At 48.3% G+C, this 19,526-nt stretch overlaps 1 protein-coding gene across 5 annotated transcripts; it reads right to left on the reverse strand.

Annotated features, from left to right (window-relative positions):
- Positions 1-14,209: 14,209 nt before the first annotated feature.
- On the reverse strand, positions 14,210-19,432 carry LOC105047850 (protein FAR1-RELATED SEQUENCE 5). 5 transcript variants are annotated; one of them, XM_073260617.1, is made up of 5 exons: positions 19,275-19,428; positions 18,387-18,929; positions 17,892-17,998; positions 15,709-17,800; positions 14,210-14,573 (listed from the first exon to the last, which is right to left on the reverse strand). In XM_073260617.1, the coding sequence occupies exons 4-5, from the start codon at positions 17,794-17,796 to the stop codon at positions 14,523-14,525; spliced, it is 2,139 nt and encodes a 712-aa protein (XP_073116718.1). In that variant the 5' UTR covers positions 17,797-17,800; positions 17,892-17,998; positions 18,387-18,929; positions 19,275-19,428; the 3' UTR covers positions 14,210-14,522. The 5 variants fall into 5 exon arrangements, with proteins under 5 accessions (XP_073116718.1, XP_010925259.1, XP_073116719.1 ...); XM_010926957.4 differs by lacking the exon at positions 18,387-18,929 and having other exon boundaries at positions 19,275-19,432; XM_073260618.1 differs by having other exon boundaries at positions 15,709-17,998.
- Between the last annotated feature and the right edge of the window lie 94 nt (positions 19,433-19,526).

A 19,526-nucleotide genomic window follows, 5' to 3' on the forward strand; every position in this document is an offset into this window, starting at 1 on the left:
GGCCCCATCACTCCCTGACAGGCCGTAATAATGACCACGATCTCGCTCCACTTCCTGCGACGGATACTGCGCGATTCTTCCATTCTCTGGCAAGTCGCGACAACGGACGCCGCTCTGCTCCCCGTGGCAGACTCCACGTGGCACGCCCCGGTGATAGCCACGGGTCCGCTCCACTACTCTCCGCAATAAATTTTTTCTGACTCTGGACGGCCCACTGTCAGACGGTTACAGGCATCGCTATCAGTTTGTTGCCCCCTCCGCCTATAAAAAGGGGGACCCCAGATACGTTATTCTATAAGCTCTCATTTTTACCTAGAAACTCTGCTAAAATTTTCGTTCGAGCACTCCATTCTTGTTGAGGCAGAGAACTGACTTGAGCGTCGGAGGGTCTTGCCGGAGCAATCCCACCTCCGATTTAGACTTCTTTTGCAGGTCCCGGCGGCGACCGCGACTCCAGCTCCTCCGACGTAGGCGGATTTTTGCACCAACAGGATTGGCGCTAGAGGAAGGGGCCTGTGTCTTCGCAGTACCCTTGTTCTTAAAGGAGCGTTCAACGGAACTGCCCCCGGGCATCTTTTCCGGCGCCCTCTCCTCCTTCATCCACTTGGTCTTTGCCCGATGCCTCTCCGCAAGGCGTCCACGCGACGATCCACGGCCTCCACGGTCAGATCTCAGGCTCCGACCTCACCTCCAGTTTTTCAACCTCCTCCTCCTCCGGCAATGGCGGTCGGCACGGAGCAATTTGATCTGCTAGCACAGTAGGTCAGGGGCCTCACTAAAGCTGTGCAGGCCATGCAGCAGCAACAGCCGCAAGCATCAGTACGCCTGGAAAGAGCGTCACCGGAACACCAGAATCCGACGGTGGGGCGGGCCACGTGGGCCAGCCGCCCCATCTTTTCTGGGAAGACGAACCCGAGGGTGGAGAGCCCTCAATCGGATCACGACTCCACCCCTGGAAGATCCCTGCCCCCATTCTGCCAGAGGACCCTCGAGATCCGAAGTCGGGAGGATTTTCTGGACCGTAGACTCCAGGAGATGAACCGGCGGATCGAAGAACTCCGCCACGCTCCCCTCGCCTATGGTGAGGATATTTGCACTGACCCTCCCTTTTCTCAAATGATCATGCAGGAACCGATCCCGCCAAACTTCAAACTCCCCCAGTTCGAAAGCTACGACGGGACTTCGGACCCAGTTGATCATCTGGAGGCCTTCCGGACGATGATGCTGCTTTATAGCGCACCCAACGCCATTCTGTGTCGGGCCTTTCCGTCCACCTTGAAGGGAGCGGTAAGAAACTGGTACTCGGTGCTGAAGCCAGGTACCATCTTTTTCTTCGATCAGATGAGCCACCAATTTGTGGCCCATTTCGTCAGCAGCCGGCGTCCTCGGAAGGGTTCGGAGTCCCTCATTAATATCAAGCAGAGGGAGGGGGAGTCCATCCGGGCCTACATCAACCGTTTCAATGTCGCGGCGCTGGAGGTCCGAAATTTGGACCAATCGGTAGCAATGGCCGCTCTGAAGGGCGGCCTTCAGAAGAATAACCTTTTGTTCTCCCTGGAGAAGAAGTACCCCAGGAATTTTGCTGATTTGTTGGCTCGGGCTGAAGGGTATGCCCGAGCGGAGGAAGCTTTCAAAATGAAGGATGAGGAGACTGCGAGAGAGCGGCAGACGGGAGACTCGAGTAAGCCCGCAATCGAAAAAAGGTCAAGAGAAGCTCGGCCGCATTCTCGATCCCCTCCTGGGCACAAGCGTGTCCATACTCCTCCCTAGGTACGTAGGCAGAGAAGTCCGGACCTCAGAGTCCGACGGGGTTCTCCACTGGAAAGATTCCGCAACTATGCCCCCCTCAATACCTCGAAGACCCAGGTACTGATGGAGGTCAGGGAGTAGCTCCCTAGGCCAGAGAGGATGCGCACACACCCCGGGAAGCGCAACCCCAACAAGTTCTGTCTCTACCATCGCGACCACGGCCACGACACGGAGGAATGCATCCAGCTTCGAGACGAGATCGAGAAGCTCATCCGGCGAGGCCGACTCGACAGGTTCATTCGACGCCGGCCTGAGGGTAGAGAAGATCAGCCAAGGACCCTACCGCAACCTGAACCGCCAAGGAGGGAGGAGTAGCCCGAAGATCGGCCTCCAATCGCGACCATCGACTCCATCACCGGAGGCCCTCAAGGAGAAGCAGACCTTCCACAATCATGGAACTCGGGAAACCTATAAATGTACTACTCACGACTTTACTTTGAATCGAAATTCCTTTCGACTTTGCATGTCTTTCCCTTTCGGCATGGACTTGTTACGATTGGGGGCGACCCCTTCAAACAATTATAATAAGGTCATGTTAGGAACAGGAGGAGAACCTCGTCCTAACATGAGCAAAATGAAAGTCCGATTATTTTAAGGTCGGATCGGGGGAGAGGCCCATATAATGGCCCTTGAGCACCCCCACAGCCATGTTAGGGACAGGAGGAGAACTTCGCCCTAACATGAGCAAAGTCAAAGGTCCGATTCTCCTAGACCGGATGGAGGGAGAGGTCCTTCAACGCCCTTACGCACCCCCATAGCCACGTTAGGGACAGGAGGAGAACCTCACCCTAACGTGAGTAAAGTCAAAGGCCCGGTTCTTTTAGACCGGATGGGGGGAGAGGCCCTACAACACCCTTATGCGCCCCCACGACCACGTCAGGGACAGGAGGAGGACCTCGCCCTAACGTGAGCAAAGTCGAAGGCCCGATTCTTCTTAGACCGGATGGGGGGAGAGGCCAAACAGCGCCCACATGTGCCTCCACAGCCATGTTAGGGACAGGAGGAGAACCTCGCCCTGACATGAGCAAAGTCGAAGGCCCGGTTCTTTTAGACCGGATTGGGGGAGAGGCCCTTGCGACGACCCCTATGTGCCCCCACAGCCCCATTGAGAACAGGATGGGGACCTCGTCCTAACCCGAACCGAGATCGACCATGTCAAGGACAGAGGGGAAACCTCGTCCTATCGACGATAAGGACCCGGCTGCCCAACAAAATTAGATAAAGAGAAAAGTCTCCTCAATGGCACCTCTACACTTCTACGCGACCCCTTAAAAAGCAAGGGGAGGATCCTCACTCGAAAAGAGGAGGAGAATTGAAAAGGAAAGCGACGAATTATGCCGACAGCAGACGGAAAACAAACCACACCAAGGACCTAAGGAACCTCGTCTCAACAAAGACGGAAAGTTCCTACCTAACATCCCCGGCCCCTAAGAAAGCTCTCGAATGCAGGTCAAGAAAACAGCGACACCTTCGAGGCGATGCAGAATTCGGACCACCAAACTCGAGCCTATGGCCACGAACGATAAGAAAAGCAAATCGGCGTGGCAATGATTGGGCACCTCCAGACGACATCGACGTCGGACTAGTCTTAAAGACAAGGAATTCGGCGGACAACAACTTGATACAACACACGGACGAGGTAACACAAAATTCCTTTTTCATCTCATTCACAAAATATACACTACAAAGCTCGGTAGGCTAAAGAAAGAAGAGCAAAACGATAAAAGCAAGACAAAACAACAAAAGAGAAAATGTATGCATGGAAAGACGGAAGGCCAAAAAGAGACCTAGGAAAGCTCTGCTCCTTCCAACCTCGAATTATCCGCTTCACCCTTTATCCAGGACTGCCTCAGATTTTCAACTTCTTCTTCTATCTCTCCCTTTTTCAGCAGCGCATCCTGGAGCGCCCGACGGAGCCGCTGGCTTTCGTTCTCCACCTCTCGATGCCTCTTTCTCAGGATCTCGGACTCCGCCTCCACGTCCTTGATGGCCTGCTGCTCGCACGGCAGCTGGATCTTCGATTGCTACAGCTCAGCCGTCCTCTCCCCAAGGGTGACAGAAAATTCTTCGGCAGTTCTTCTTAGGGACTGGAGTTCATTGGAATCCCGAGAAGAAGCGAGCTGGGCCCTGTCGGTCAGCTGCTTTTGAAGACGGGCGACTTCGTCGGTCGTCACCCTGAGTCTCCCTTTATATTCATCCACCTGCCTGCGCCAACCGGTCCGATGCACGTCATAGCTCACCTCGGCATCCTGAAGCTGCTGCTGAAGGTCGGAGACCTTCTTCGACCACTCCCGGTCGCCGTCGGCCCGAGCCAAGAGCCGGGACAAACTTTCCTCCAGTTGGCCAATCCTCTCCTGCGCAGCTGACAGTTCCATCCTGAGAGAACTGATTTTGGCAGCTTGAGCCCATATTCGATCGCTGGCGCTCTTCTTGTGTTCCTCAAGCTCCCTCGCGAAGTCTGCCTTCCTCCGGCTGTATTCCATGATCCCCTTCGCGTGGAGATTCCGAAAGCGGGTGGCCTCTGAGGTGGCTTCGGAATAACCCTCCCTTAACCTGCGAAGCTCGCCTTCCATCTTTTTCGACCCTTTTGTCAACTGAAGAACTTCCTTCTTCAGCCGCTGGATTGTGGACTTCAGCGGAATCCCCTGGGGCAGGGAAAGTGCTTCGACAGGACACTGCCATCGAGAGACAAAAACGTCAAGGCGCGTCCCATTGCAGAAAGAAAAACAAAAAGGGGGAAGGAAGAAAGGAGAAGCCATCCACGACAAGAAATTCGACTTTATTGAGTGAATATTTCTTAAAGACAAAAAGAAAAGGAAAAATTATAAAAAAAAATAATATATACAAGATCGGAGGTCTCAGACCTTTGCAGTAGGAGTTGGGAAGCTCGGTGTCCCTAGAAGGGGGGCTGCGGCAGCAGTAGCGGCAGGAGAGGGACCGGCCTCATCTTCAGACTCCTCGCCCAAGAAGCTGAGGTCGAGCTCGAAAAATTTTCTAGCCATTTTCTCCTGACAGAGCTCGAACCCCTTGATGAATGCTTCCTGACCGAATCAGACGTTCAGGTCTCTCATCTCCGCAGAGGCCTTGAACTCCTCTACCGCAAGACCCCTGACCTCCGAGACCAGGATCGAAATCTGCTCCACCAAATTGGCGACCTCGGTCTCCGCCTTTCTCACCATCTCCTCCGAGGTCTGCTTCTCTTCCTCCCGGGCCTGTTTTTCTTTCTCCAGGGCCTCCTGGAGGGCAACTACTTCAACGGCCTTCTCTTTGAGGCGAGCGACTTCAGTCCAGCGATGCTCCTCCGCCTGGATGGCGTCCCTCCTCTCCCGGTTCGTTGCCTCGATGTTGGCAAGGAGCTGGTGCCCAATCTGCAAGGATGGTTAGGGGATCAGAATAAGGGTCGGAAAGCCAATTAAACGAAGACTTGTTTACCTCGAGAAAAGACCCTAGGGAGTCCCAAACCCGCTGCTCAGGATCGGTGCAGTCGATCCTCTCGACGACTTCAAGCAGAATGCAGCCGTCGATCAACCGCTTGATCAAGTCCCTGTCATTGAAGGGATTCTCTGGCTCCTCTTCGGAACCAAGGGACTCCTCAACGATGGCTCGGCGGCTACTCCCTCTGCGGGCCACCGACTTCCTCCTCATCCCCCTCTCGACTCCGGGCGTCTCTGTGGAACAGACCCCCAAAACGGGAGCCCCAGTCGGCGGACTCCTTGAAGAGGCCCGGGGGGCCGTTGGTTCGGCGTCCGAATGAACGTCAATCGCGAGAGCCGCCTGGACAGGCGCGGTCGAGCTCGTCTCCTCCACCCTGGCCCTCTTTGCTGATCCAGAGGCCGCGGCACCTTTCCTTTTGTGGGCCTTGAGGCCCCTGGCGAGCATCCGTGCTGCTTCGGCGTCCATTCCTTAAAAAAAAAAATCGAAAATCAGTAGTGGGGTGAAAAAGGAAGAAATGACACGTAAAAAAAAAAAGAGAAAAAGAAAAAAAGAGAGAGAGAAGGAAAGATGGGGGGAGAGAAAGCAAGAAAAAGAAGAAGGACGGAAGAAAAGAAGAGAAAAGAAAAGATGGAATACTCGCAGGATCCTGGGGGCTCAAGCCGATGTTGAACAAAAATTACTCCCTCAGAAGGTTTGGGAGGGAAGGAGCGGAATAGTCAAGAAGCTTCCGGACGGCCTGAAGGTCGTCCTCCCCCAGACTGGGAGCCCAGCGGACAGAGTCCCTCAGAGAGCCCCAAGGGGCAGGCCCAGCCTCAAAGTTGGGCAGTGGACGAAAAGATATTTTTCCTTCCAGTTGTGGATTGAAGAGGGAGCCCCTTTCAGCAAGCCCTTCTTGCCGAACTAAGGAGAGAAATACCACTAATCCTTCGCCGAAGGGTGACGCTTGAAGGTATAGAAGTGCCTAAACAGAGAGAGGGATGGCTGAACCTCGACTATGTGGCAAAGGGAGAGGAACCCTATCAAAAACCTAAAAGAATTCGGAGCAACTGAAGCTAAAGAGATATCTAGGAAGTGAAAAAGGGCGACGACAAAGGACGGGAGCGAAAGCCGGAGTCCGGCACGAAACGCCTCCTGATACAGGCAAAAATGATCGGGTGGGGGAGTGCTAGCCCGGTCGGAGGGGTCAGGAAGCTCTAGGTCATACTCCGGAGGAACTCCATACTGAACCCTTATCAGTAGGAGTTCATCCGGAGTCAAAGAACAGGGAATAGCATCCGACGCAAAAATCGGACGAAGCCCGGTCCCAGGAGTGGGTTCGTCTACAGGATGGGGCTCCTGGGGGGCTGAGGCAGAAGAACTCCCGGAACCGCTAGAGGCGGAGGTGCCGGAAGACATTTCGAACGACTTCAAATAGAAACCCTAAAGATTTCGAAGAAAACAGACGGGACAAGGGGCGAGAGGTTGCGGGAGACCAACTCAGAGGAATGCAACAAAAGAAAATGGAGGAGAAAAGGCCCCTAAGTGGCAAGAAGAAAAGCGAAGATTCTGGGACTAACCTAGATCACCCTGAAGGATGCAGAGGGGCGAGGACAGGGACGACTCGAAGGACGCCTAGGGCAAAGAAGACGCCAAGGAGGGTCAGGACTCTCGGAGAAAAGGCGGATGCCGATAGGATTTTTTGGGTGGAAAGGCGGGTTTAAATAGACCCTGGGATCCGACGCCATAATGATCGCGAATCCTCCAGGCCTACCCGCGCTCGACACGTGTCCCACTCGCCACGGCGGGTGGCTAAAAGCGGCTGACAGCTGACGGGGCCATTACTGCACCGTACCTGGGCCAGCGTACCAGTAGGAATTCCGAAGGGTCCCTTCGAATCGTCCTGATTCGAAAAGACTCCAGCACGCGCGCATTTAATGACAAAATATCTGGGGGCGACCATGCACAGGATTCAAGGGGATAACTTCGGCTGCGAAAATTTCTCTGTACTTCATTCGAAATTCGAACTCGGAAGTAGGGGGACTGGTGTTGGGTATAAAATCTCCCCCCAGCCGAAGTTCGTGAGGGGAGTGACCCTCCGGGGATCCAACTGACTTTCGACCTCCGGCAACATCTTTTCAAACCTCCCGGGCGGCCGAGCCTCCACCACACTCCTAAGTTTTGCCGACGGGCAGGCTCCCGCCAGCGTCGACCGAATTCTTCGCGGCGTCCAGACTCCTACGGGAGCCGGACCTCGCCCACGACTTCACCCCTGACTGTGATTACATATAGGCCTCGCCCGAGCTCCTACGGGAGCCGGATCTCGTCCCCAACTCCGAATGCAGACAGGCTTCGCCCGGACTCCTACGGGAGCCGGACTCCGCCCACGACTCGAGCTGCAGGTAGACTTCGCCCGAGCTCCTACAGGAGCCGGACCACACCCACGACTTCACCCCTGACTGTGATTACAGGTAGGCTTCGCCCGAGCTCCTACGGGAGCCGGATCTCGTCCCCAACTTCGAATGCAGAAAGGCTCCGTCCGGACTCCTACGGGAGCCGGACTCCGCCCACGACTCGAGCTGCAGGTAAGCTTCGTCCGGACTCCTACGGGAGCCGGACCTCATCCCTGACTCTAATTGCAAGTAAGCTTCGTCCGGACTCCTACGGGAGCCGGACTTCACCCCTGACTGTGATTACAGGTAGACTTCGCCCGAGCTCCTACGGGAGCCGGATCTCGTCCCCAACTCCGAATGCAGAAAGGCTTCTCCTAGACTCCTACGGGAGCCGGACTCCACCCACGACTCGAGCTGCAGGTAGACTTCGCCCGAGCTCCTACGGGAGCCGGATCTCGTCTCCAACTCCGAATGCAGAAAGGCTTCGCCCGGACTCTTACGGGAGCCGGACTCCGCCCACGACTCGAGCTACAGGTAGACTTCGCCCGAGCTCCTACGGGAGCCGGATCTCGTCCCCAACTTCGAATGCAGAAAGGCTCCGTCCGGACTCCTACGAAAGCCGGACTCCGCCCACGACTCGAGCTGCAGGTAAACTTCGTCCGGACTCCTACGGGAGCCGGACCTCATCCCTGACTCTAATTGCAAGTAAACTTCGTCCGGACTCCTACAGGAGCCGGACTTCACCCCTGACTGTGATTACAGGTAGATTTCGCCCGAGCTCCTGCGGGAGCCGGATCTCGTCTCCAACTTCGAATGCAGAAAGGCTCCGTCCAGACTCCTACGGGAGCCGGACTCCGCCCACGACTTGAGCTGCAGGTAGACTTCGCTCGGGCTCCTACGGGAGCCAGATTTCGTCCCTGACTTCAACGGAAAGAAGACTCCATCCGGGCTCCTGCGAGAGCCGCGCTCCAAGCTCCTCTCAGACGGGTAGCCAGTCACATCTCCCCGTCAAACACCCCAGCCGAACTCCGGCCGATAGGCCTGGACCCCCTGACAGGTCGCAGCAACGACCACGACTCTGCTCCACCTCCTGCGATGGATTCCACGCGGCCCCATCACTCCCTGGCAGGCCGCAGCAACGGCCACGACTCTGCTCCACCTCCTGCGACGGATTCCACGCGGCCCCATCACTCCCTGACAGGCCGTAATAATGACCACGATCCCGCTCCACTTCTTGCGACGGATACCGCGCGATTCTTCCATTCTCTGGCAAGTCGCGACAACGGACGCCGCTCCGCTCCCCGTGGCAGACTCCACGTGGCACGCCCCGGTGATAGCCACGAGTCCGCTCCACTACTCTCCGCAACAAATTTCCCTTGACTCTGGACGGCCCACTGCCAGACGGTTACAGGCATTGCTATCAGTTTGTTGCCCCTTCCGCCTATAAAAAGGGGGACCCCATATACATTATTCTATAAGCTCTTATTTTTACCTAGAAACTCTGCTAAAATTTTTGTTCGAGCACTCCATTTTTGTTGAGGCAGAGAACTGACTTGAGCGTCGGAGGGTCTTGCCGGAGCAACCCCACCTCCGGTTTAGACTTCTTTTGCAGGTCCCAGCGGCGACCGCGACTCCAGCTCCTCCGGCGTAGGCAGATTTTTGCACCAACAAAAGTCAAACCCGAGAAAGGGAGGTTTTGGTGATTATTTGCTCTACAGCTGCTTTATGTCGTAATCATCAGTTACTCCTAATTCATCATGCGGAGAACTGTTATTGTTCGTGTTGATCACCATGTGACCCCTGAATGCCATCCAAGAAAGGATCCAGCACAAGGCCAAGAATATGCTACTGACATTACTCACTTTTGATACAAAATCATGCAGCAAGCTGCAAATTTCGCTCCTTTGGAAGCCTGGGTGTTGGTCTCCTTTTTTACAAAGAAATTATTTACAATCTATTTGCTTTCAGTGTAGAACAGAAAGAAAACAGAAGGCATACAAACAATTGTTCACATTTATAATCACATGGATTCATATTAATCTTGCGTTCGTTTCAAAACATGTCAAGACACGATGGAGAAGCCGGGGCGACTTCTGACGGCCACGCAGGTCCACAGACATGCTCCTGCAGTGACAAAATCAGAAGATGCCCGAAACAAAACGGAAACTAGATAAGAACGTTAGCCGTCTCATAAACAGGGACCCCTTGTTGGTTCCCTCTAGCTATGGATGTGGTAGCGTCTCTGCCAGATCCTATAGACTACAACGTCAGCAAGGGGGCTAGAATTATCCCTCAGGATGGCAAGACGACAAAAATAATTTCGAGAACCAATGAAGCCTCGATTGAAGCAGGGTCCCCATCCATAGCAGTAGTTCCGGCACCAAGTCATGCATGGATCGTTGTCGCTAGAAGCCATGCTGTGCCGAACTAGTCCAAAACGTCCCAGGATGTTCCTTTATTCATTTTTACTGATGTAGGAACCTATAAGATGGTATCACTACTTGCCCTTGTATAAGGGATGGATGTTTGATGTCGAGTGATGCTCGCTCTGACGCTCGATTAACAGAATCCTCGTTTCGCAAGCTTTGACCGGTTTATTTGGAAGTCTACGCTCCGGCCTAGATGGGATAGGGTCGGTCAGAATAGCGAGTAGTGCTTACTTCCTCTCTCAAAAACCTTTTTCTCAGTCCATAGCTGCTGGGTCGGTGAAATCGGTTGCATGAAGTATCAGGGGTCGTCGACCTCGGCTTTTCGAACCTTGCTTGGAGTGTATTGTAAAACACAAGGAGGAGATGTTTTAAGCTTAATTGCTTGCGTGGAACATGCCTGTTATTGTAGTTTCCTGATCTATTTGAAGGGAATCCAACACAAGAAGCTTTTTAAAAATCTGACCAGAGCTACGTTATTAAAGGTGACTCATCTTCTTCTTGGAAATATGCTGCCGCTACTAAGGTCTCTCCTTCCTACCCTAAACTTGGAATCCCTGTCTCTCCCTTCAGGTGCTGTGAAGTACGTGATCTGTTTTTGAATAAAAAAGTGACCTCTTTGATTTTTGACGTGTGTCCTCCAATTCCATGCAGAGGCATGATCTTGCCAGAAGATGGCTATAATCCAATAAGTTAGCTCGACATTTGTGTTTATCATTGAATCCAATGAGTCCATCAGACTGGCATCCACTTTGGCATTCCGGAAGCTGTTTTGGTCCCTCTCCTGCATTTTGTTTCATCAAGGCAACTCAAATATTCTGGTGTGCATTTGATTTCCGTTCCCACGGTCTAGGAAGAAGGATGGTTGCAAATGAGGAACTCATCGCGGATGCTTGCAATTTGCAAACGCTGCCTGCATGAATATTGTGGATGACTAGCTCTAATATGCCCGAGCAAGCATGTCACATTGTGCTATCCCTGGGTTCTACCTTTTGCAAAGAATGGCAATTAAGGAGGAGATCAGATAGGAGATGATGCGATTTTTCAGATCAAGATGGACCAGGAGCTGGGTGGAGATGACACCTTCTAGCCACCCTCTCCCAGTGAGCTGGTTGCGAAGTAGGAGAACATGGACCTTACTAGAGCTGTGACTGCCGATGAGGTGCGTGGGGTGGTGTGATCCATGATGCAGGACAAAGTCCCGATACCTGATGGCTTTCCTCCATTTTTTTTTCAGACGGTATTGACTTGTCATCCAGACTGAGGCGGTGACTATAGTGCAGGAGTTCTTTGCTACAGGTTTGATGCCAGCTGCCTGAAAGCAGACCTTCCTTGTTTTTCTGATGAATAGATAAGATGCGTCAGATTCAGATCACTTCAGACCCATTAGCTTGTGCACGACCTTGTACAAAGTTTGCACCAAGCTGATGGTGGGTAGAATGAAGCCTATTCTTCCTCGACTGATCTATCCTGAGCAGAAGGCATTTGTTGGTGGTCGGAACATTTCTGATAATGTTTTCATTGTTCAGAAGTTTATGCATGATCTTCATCGCACCACTGTCAGCCGTAGTTTCATAGCGATCCAGCTGGATATGGAGTGGACATATGATCGTATAAGTTGGTGGTTTCTGGAGCGGGCCCTAGAAGAATTTGGATTTCACCCCCACTGTATCGGCCGGATCATGACGTGCATCTATAGTCTTAGCTTTGCAATCCTGATCAATGGGACACCCTTAGAGTTTTTCTCTTCCACAGTTGGATTGCAACAAAGTTGTCTCTTATCCCCATATCTCTTCATTCTATGTACTAATGCTCTCTTGCGAGCCCTTCGTGCTGTATTACGAGGTCCAAATTTGGATTCTTATTTGTCGGCCCCTACAGCCCAGTCGATCTCGCATTTACTTTTTGCAGATGACTGCCTGCTATTGGGCTGGGTCTCTGTTCAGAATATTATCGACTTCAGGATAGTTTTGGAGGAGTATTGCTTAGCATTGGGCCGGAGAGTAAACCTCCTTAAATCTATAATGTACTTTAGTTTGAGGATGCTAATCTAGCAGCGGCATATGATTAGGGACACCCTCAGTATTGCAGAGTACAATGGGCCACTGCGTTACTTAGAGGTCCCTATGTTAGGGCATAGACTCCAGAGATCTAATTGTGTAAAGGTGGAGCAGTCGATTCGGGGGCGTCTTGAGGGATGGCAAGCTAGAGCGCTTTTTATGATGGACAGAGACACTCTTGTGAGGTCAATTCTCAGCTCTATATTTGTTTCTATCCTATTGAACACTGTCCTGCCAAAGATTTTAGTGGGGAAGCTCGAGCAGTACTTTCAGAAATTCATATGGGGATTGAGCCCTGGAGATGGGGGTGTGCACCTAATAGCTTGGGATGCTGTGTGCCAGTCGCTGATGGATGGTGATTTGGAGATTCAGTCCCTGATTGCTAGACGAGAGGCTCTGATTGCCAGGCATGCTGCTCATTTCCTTCTTGACCTCGGCTACTGGTGGAGCAGGATAATGAGTGTGAGGTACAGATCTTGAATGTCTGGAGAGGAGATTTGTGTCTCAAAGTTGTTCTTTCCTGTAGAGAGAGATTTGTGCATGGATCCTCTATATTTTCTTTCAGGTGAGATGGCTCATGGGGGATGGCCATTTAGTGAATGTCCCATTGGATTCATGGACTGTCGATTTGCCACTGAGCTGATAGCCGACCTTCATCAGCATGGAGGTTGGGGACTCAATAAGAATTTGTGAGTTGCTCACTCAAGGTGGTAGATGCTAAGATGTGGAGATAGTTGTCCGTTTGTTTGGCTAGCCCTTGGCTAAGCAAGTGCACTCACTGGTGATTCCAGCCTGCAATACACAAAATGTCAGAGTTTGAAGATTTTTGTGCTCTTCGAGGGTGGTGACTGTCGACCTCTATCGCCTATATTGGAGGGAGCCAACCAAGAACCTAGACATCGGGTGGGTTTGGAGGACTGGTGTGCACCAAAGGATGAGTCTTTTCATCTGGAATGTTGCTTGGGGGTGACTTCCGACTAGATCCCACCTGAGGGAGAGAGGTATGCATCTGCAACCTATTTGCCTGATTTTTGGAATAGATGATGAGACCCCAGAGCATGTGCTTTTTTTGTGTTCGAGAGCATCGCAGATGTGGCATCTGGCAGGGATGCATAGTTTGGCCTCCCAAACTAGAGCCCCAGCCTAGGCCTTCTTGGACTTGTTGAGATGGTGTGCGAGGATTGCTGCATTGCGGATGGTCGGTATCAGAGTTGCTTACATAGCCCATCAAATTTAACTGGCTAGGAATAGCCTGGTGTTTAAAGCGAAGATGTGTTCAGCGAGATTTATCCTCAAGAGAGCTCTATCCTTAACTACTGAGATGACTGATGTGATTTTAAAATCATCAAAAATCTGAAACTTCAACCTTGCTTATACAGCGACCCACCAACTTTTTATTAATTGAGAGCTCCCTCCTTTGATGCATCTTAAGGTCAAAATTTTAATGTATCCGATATCCGACCTGATTGCCACTCCAAAATTGCATACTCCCAGATTTGCCTCCCGTTAAAAATAAAAAGCTCGAATGAAGGATACGATAATCATCTAGCAAGTTTTGGTTCAATACATCTGATAACCCATATTGTTGGAGCTTGTGGACGCTTGCAAAACTATATATATTATATTAAAAAAAGGTGCCGTTTCACTTGCATGTCTCATAATCAATACTTAATTCTCCTCTGCCTCTCGCAACATGCTCTCCTCGTGTTCTTGACGGAAGACAGATAAAATTCCTAAAATATTTGTCTCTAAACAAAATGTAGCCTAACCAAAAAAAAAATGTAGCCTATGTTAAGAACTATTAATTTAACTAATCTCTTGAGGACTGGTCTAAATCATGTCTGCTTGATCACCTTCTTTATGAATTCAGCATGGAGCAAAAAAGGGTCCACCAGCATACCTGACTCACGGAAACTCGTGCATACCATATCCACCTTAAAAACCCAAAAACCTAGACTGTGCCACTACAAAAACATCATTCTTAAGATGGAATCAATCCTTTGGCACAGTCCTTATTCACTGCATTTAGATCAGGAAGCCAAAGATTTTTAAGACCTGGTTTTCCTTTTCGTTAAATAGTGAAAGGCTTACTTACATTGGTAGCATTCAATGAGGCAAAAACATGAACTTGTGTTTATAAAAATTCTCTAAGTTATATGGACCTGCATTTAACAATGCCATCATCACAATTTTGATAACATCTCGTGTTTTGCGAACCAAGTTGCTCGAATCCTTGGAAATTATCTAGTGTCACCAGAATACCAAGCTTTGGCTCGCCAACAGAACCAGATATTCCATTTAACAGTTTCATCTGCTGCCATCTGTCCTGAGACAGCAATGGACAGGTCATCAGATACACTAAGCAAATGCTGAAGTGATCCAAATAATTTATCAACTGGGGGTTAAGAGAACTGCAAAACACTTCAGACTGGCGACCAAGAGGAACCAAGTAACTGGCCGAGTAAATTGGTCACCTGCAAAGGTATCAGACAAATATGTTATTTTAAATAATCACGATGCACACAGAGATATAAAGTAAAGAAACAAAACCATTCCATTCAACTGGCGCATTAGAAATTAGAAAGAAATATAATAATGAACAGAGCACTCCGTAGAAGCAATATTAATAAAGCAAAAACTTAACTGTAGCATTCGTTTTTAGTGCATCAATACAACAGGGCATCAAATAAGAAACATCCAGCCGTAGCAATGGTGTATCGGTACTGTTACTAGAATGGGCAAAAGTTAATACAACAGCTAAGCATGTCAAAAAGGAAACAAGGTCACCTATATGTTTATCTACTTACAAGTACCGCACAATGCCATGAATAATGGGATGACATACTGCTTCACAAAGTCAGCAATATAACTGAGATGCTTTTGGAGCCATTTCATCTTACAATAGACTAGCTCACCAGGACTCCAGACAGGTAAAACAGTGATATCTAACACGTTGAAAATAAACCAGCCACTAATACGTACCATTCAATAAGAGACTGATCAGACCCTCCTACATCCCTCCTCTCCTTTTGACCAACATAAAAGATCATCTTGCTGACATGTCACTCTCGCAGATCACATTTACTTGGAAAGAGCTATAATAGACTAACTGATGAAAGTTCATTTTTATTCAGAACTTGACACCATATTGGTAGAAGAAAATGGAACCAATATTGCATTATAATAGGAACAAATGAAAGAGCCTGATTAGTCTTCTAAAGGCACGGTCATTCACCTCTAATGTCACGTATGAGATGTATGTTTGCCATAGTTACAAGCTCCTCTAGATTACAATCTGGTAGACAATTCCACTTTCAAGACGCATTCATGAACAAAAAGTTGCAACAATGAAAAATAAGCAGAATTTGACACTCGAGACAGAAGAATTGTTACCTAAAAAATACCTTACAAAAAGAATATAGTAGCATATGAAATAAAGGAGAACATGGTGCTATTTTAAGTGATATTTTGAAGGTAAACCAGCTATCAAAATACTTTATAAATAGTATGTCTTCGAAGTATAAAAGGAATTACAAACCCACATTAGCTAAAGTATATAGGACCGCAGAACAAAAACATGCAAACTCATTGGATATTCTAGTTGCATACCTTTCTTTCAGAATCTTGTAGGGCTTGATCATTCATTGCATCATCTATTGTAATTTCCTCATTAATATTGATTGCATCTCGCTGTGCACCTCTACCAGTATTTTTTTCAAAAGCAACAATCTCGGCAAAGGCCTTCTGTAACACATTCTTTGCTGATTTGTATATCTCAATAGAAGTTGCTCCTTTCTCCGCACATTTTAAGGCATCATGACAAAGATCATTATATCGTGATGTAATGGATTCATGACTACTGCACTGAAGCTCAACACTGCATTCATCCAATATAGGACAACTTTTGGCATGTCTTGTCCATCGTTTCAAAAAGTACTCTTCCGGAAGCATACGCAAATCAACCATTAGGAAGACTCCCAAAATGTGTCGACATAAAATGCCAGAAAACTCAAAGTTTTTGCAAGTACAAGTTGCTGTCTTTTTCACAGAATTGTATGTGACAGTGAATGTCTCAAGAGAATCCTCATCTCTAGCCACACTAAATTTGCTAACTGTACCATCCTTTATTCTGTAAACATTATAACCTAAAGACTCAACAAATTCCTCCTGGAATTTATTAAAAACTGCTCTTGTGTAAATAGCTGCAGCTTGTTTTTCAATTGGTGATGCAGTCTTCAAAACAGGTTTGGTCCACACTGTATTGGAGTCTGCTTGGGCTTCATCCTCAAACTGGCTTGCTACGGCTAATTCAAATTGTGTGAGAAAAACTTTTAATGAGGTCTTGGTATTAAAGTATTTCTTATAAAAATCATTCATAGTCTCTAACTTCTGTGTTGGAGACAGTTCTGCAAAGAATGTGCCCTTTAGATACAAAGGAATCCATCGTTCGCGGATATTAAATAATGCTTGAAGCCACGTATTCTTCCTTAAATCATATTTATCGATGATTAATACCCAGGTTGTTTCAAAAGCTCGAACAGTTTCAGATTCAATGACACATTTTTCCAGCTCCCCTCTCAACATAGGATGTGCTGAATATACATGAGCTAACTTCTGTTTGCTTCTACTCAAGATGAGCCACTTGCAAAATCGATGGCAGGTGTTTGGAAACACCTTTGTAATTGCCGCTGTCATGGCCCTATTTTGATCAGTAACTAATGAAACTGGAGGGCGCCCACCCATAGCCGCAAGCCATGTTTCAAATAACCAAATAAATGAGAATTCAGTCTCATCAATGAGCAAAGCACAACCAAAGATAACAGGCTGCAGGTGATGGTTGACTCCTGAGAAAGTTACAAAGGGCATCATGTACTTATTCTTCTTATATGTTGTGTCAAATGTAACAGCATCACCAAAACAACTGTATGCACTCCTAGCCTTAGCATCTGCCCAGAAAGCATTGGTCACACAGCTATTGTTGTCAACTTGTATGGCATAAAAGAATGCTGGATTCTCAGCTTGCATCCTCTTAAAATAATCTAGGAGACCTTGAGCATCTCCTCCTTCCCCAAAGGCATTCTGCCGTAAAAGTGTCATTGCATCTGATGCCACTATGCTTGCCTTTTCGGATGTGTCGATAAAACCTCTTGCTCGAAGATAGCCAACTCTACTACAAGTCCCAAGGTGATGATTGTGAGCCTTCTCAAGTTTAGAAACCACCCATCTGTCAGAATCCCTAATGACCTCCATCATCGCCTTGCAACCTTCTCTCATCGATATCCGCTCACGTTTCCTTGTGCCCTCACTAGAAGGCTTCTTCTGATATATTCCCTCTTTCGAGCACACAAATCTTTTCATAATCAACACCTCCTCCACACCCTTAGAACGCCGTGACCTCCCAACTCGGAAAGGGAAACCCAAACGCCTGGCATAATCATTATAGAAAGTCTTTGCAGCTTCATCAGATTCAAACTCCATTCCCAAGGTCGGTTCATTTGGCTCCTCTGTGCCAACTGAAGCCAACTCTTTTGTTGGAGATTGCTCTGTTGTTCTAACAGGAATGCTTGTTGGTTCTTCAGCAGGGGCTGGAAGTATTGAGTTATCACTCTCACCTGGGCGAGCATTGGTATCCAATGACATGAGGCACTTCACATAGTCTTCCATCAAATCATCGCCTTCTGTCCGAGCACTCTCCATGAATCTGGAGATCAGTAAGCATTCAACTTCTCTTAGCCACAAGCAAACGAGCCAAGGAACACTCTAGGATGTAAGTCGTCAATTTAATTAATTACCAATATTCTTCAACCTAACGAAACCAAAACTGTACAGCATATTTTTGGCAAAGTCTGGTCTTAGCAGAAGACATCTCTTCCCTCACAGCAGCAAGATATTGATCCATCTGAGAGAAGATCAAAAAAATCAGGAGGAGAATTCTGCAACCTTTGATTAAGAGAACTTGCACTAAATCAATGTACAAGCTTATAAATGAAATGTAATCATCCTTCATACAAGGACGTGAAAGGTTTACAACTTTGAATTTATTAACACAAGCATCGGCAAAGAACTGAACTTACTTAAAGAATCAAGAACCTAACATCAAACACATGGCACCATATTATTACAGCAAAAGTTTTACATTTCCAAATATCATAATGGAGGGCTTCTAAAATTAGAAAAGGAATCAGCACCTGCCATGTAGAGCAAACATAAACTCTAATTTGCGCTGTTTAAACATTAATATGAAAGGAAAATAAGATTTTGCCATCAGGTTTCCAAATCAAATACACCTGAAACAGAAACCTTCGATGCCTTGAGAAAAAGAACCCTTTATAGTGTAATTACTTCATGGTCCTTCTTAGACTGCACTTTATTTCTAGACTCTTTTTTGGATAAATTCTTGCCCCTGCAATAGAGAAGATGCATTTCTTCTGCTGGGACCAAACTTTACCAAATATATAATGTTTGGTTTTGGTTTCTCGTTGCAGCTGCGACCAGAGTTCATTAGACTTCTGCTCGATATCTTCTTGTCATCCAATGAATGGAAGACAATTGGCACTTAATAATCACTCTTCCTCTTCATCTGCCGCCAATTATTACCAAAGGTTTCGTGTTTTGTTATAGCAAAAAGTCATCAACTCGGGCAACTTAAAAAGAGGTTCCCATCACTACTTTCGACATAGCTCGAAGCAAAATGTACCAAAGGTTTCGTGTTTTGTTATAGCAAAAAGTCATCAACTCGGGCAACTTAAAAAGAGGTTCCCATCACTACTTTCGACATAGCTCGAAGCAAAATGAGATTTTGATCGAGGTAAGAATCTAAATTCGTTCCCCTGTTTTACGAAATTATATATTCTTGGTAAGTTAAGAGGAATAAAAAAAAAATGCCCCAAACCATAACTCAAAAATAAATTAAAAAACTATTAATTTTTAGTGAACAGAAATAAAAACAAAAACTTTCTTTCACGCGCCAAGGAACACCATCCTCCAAATCCCTTTTCCCTTTTTTGTCCTCGGAAGTCCACAACCACAATCAAGAGACTTATCCGGATCAACAAAAAGCGAGAGAGCTCAGAGCCTCCTCGAAGTGCCTTTCCGGAATCCATTCCGCTTTCTGTTCCCAGATCTCCGGAGGATGCAGCAAAGGAAACGAGAACAGAAAGAGAGGAGGGACTTACTAGGATGGCGTCCTTGAAGAGGAGTGGAGGCCGTGGTGCGGCCGGCGGGCGGCGGAGGCGGAGGGGCGCGGCGGGCGGAGGCGGAGATGAGAGGAGCTTCCTTGCCCTAGAGAAAGAGAAAGAAACGGTGACAGTGCTCGTAGGGATGCAAATGGGTCGGGTCTCGGACGGGCCCAGAAAAAAACCACGTCCAACCTCAATGAGATAATCAAGGCCGTCAGAATTAACCCATATCGGATCCTTTTATTTTAA

Source organism: Elaeis guineensis, chromosome 7 (assembly GCF_000442705.2).
Source record: "Elaeis guineensis isolate ETL-2024a chromosome 7, EG11, whole genome shotgun sequence".
Classification (NCBI taxonomy): Eukaryota; Viridiplantae; Streptophyta; class Magnoliopsida; order Arecales; family Arecaceae; genus Elaeis; species Elaeis guineensis.

Bases quoted from the DNA above. Each gene is read 5' to 3' on its own strand.
- LOC105047850 (XM_010926957.4), bottom strand. From the start codon at position 17,796: ATGGAGAGTGCTCGGACAGAAGGCGATGATTTGATGGAAGACTATGTG. The intron at 14,574-15,708 runs GTATGCAACTAG...ATACCTTTGCAG, and splicing joins TACAAGATTCTGAAAGAAAG to GTGACCAATTTACTCGGCCA.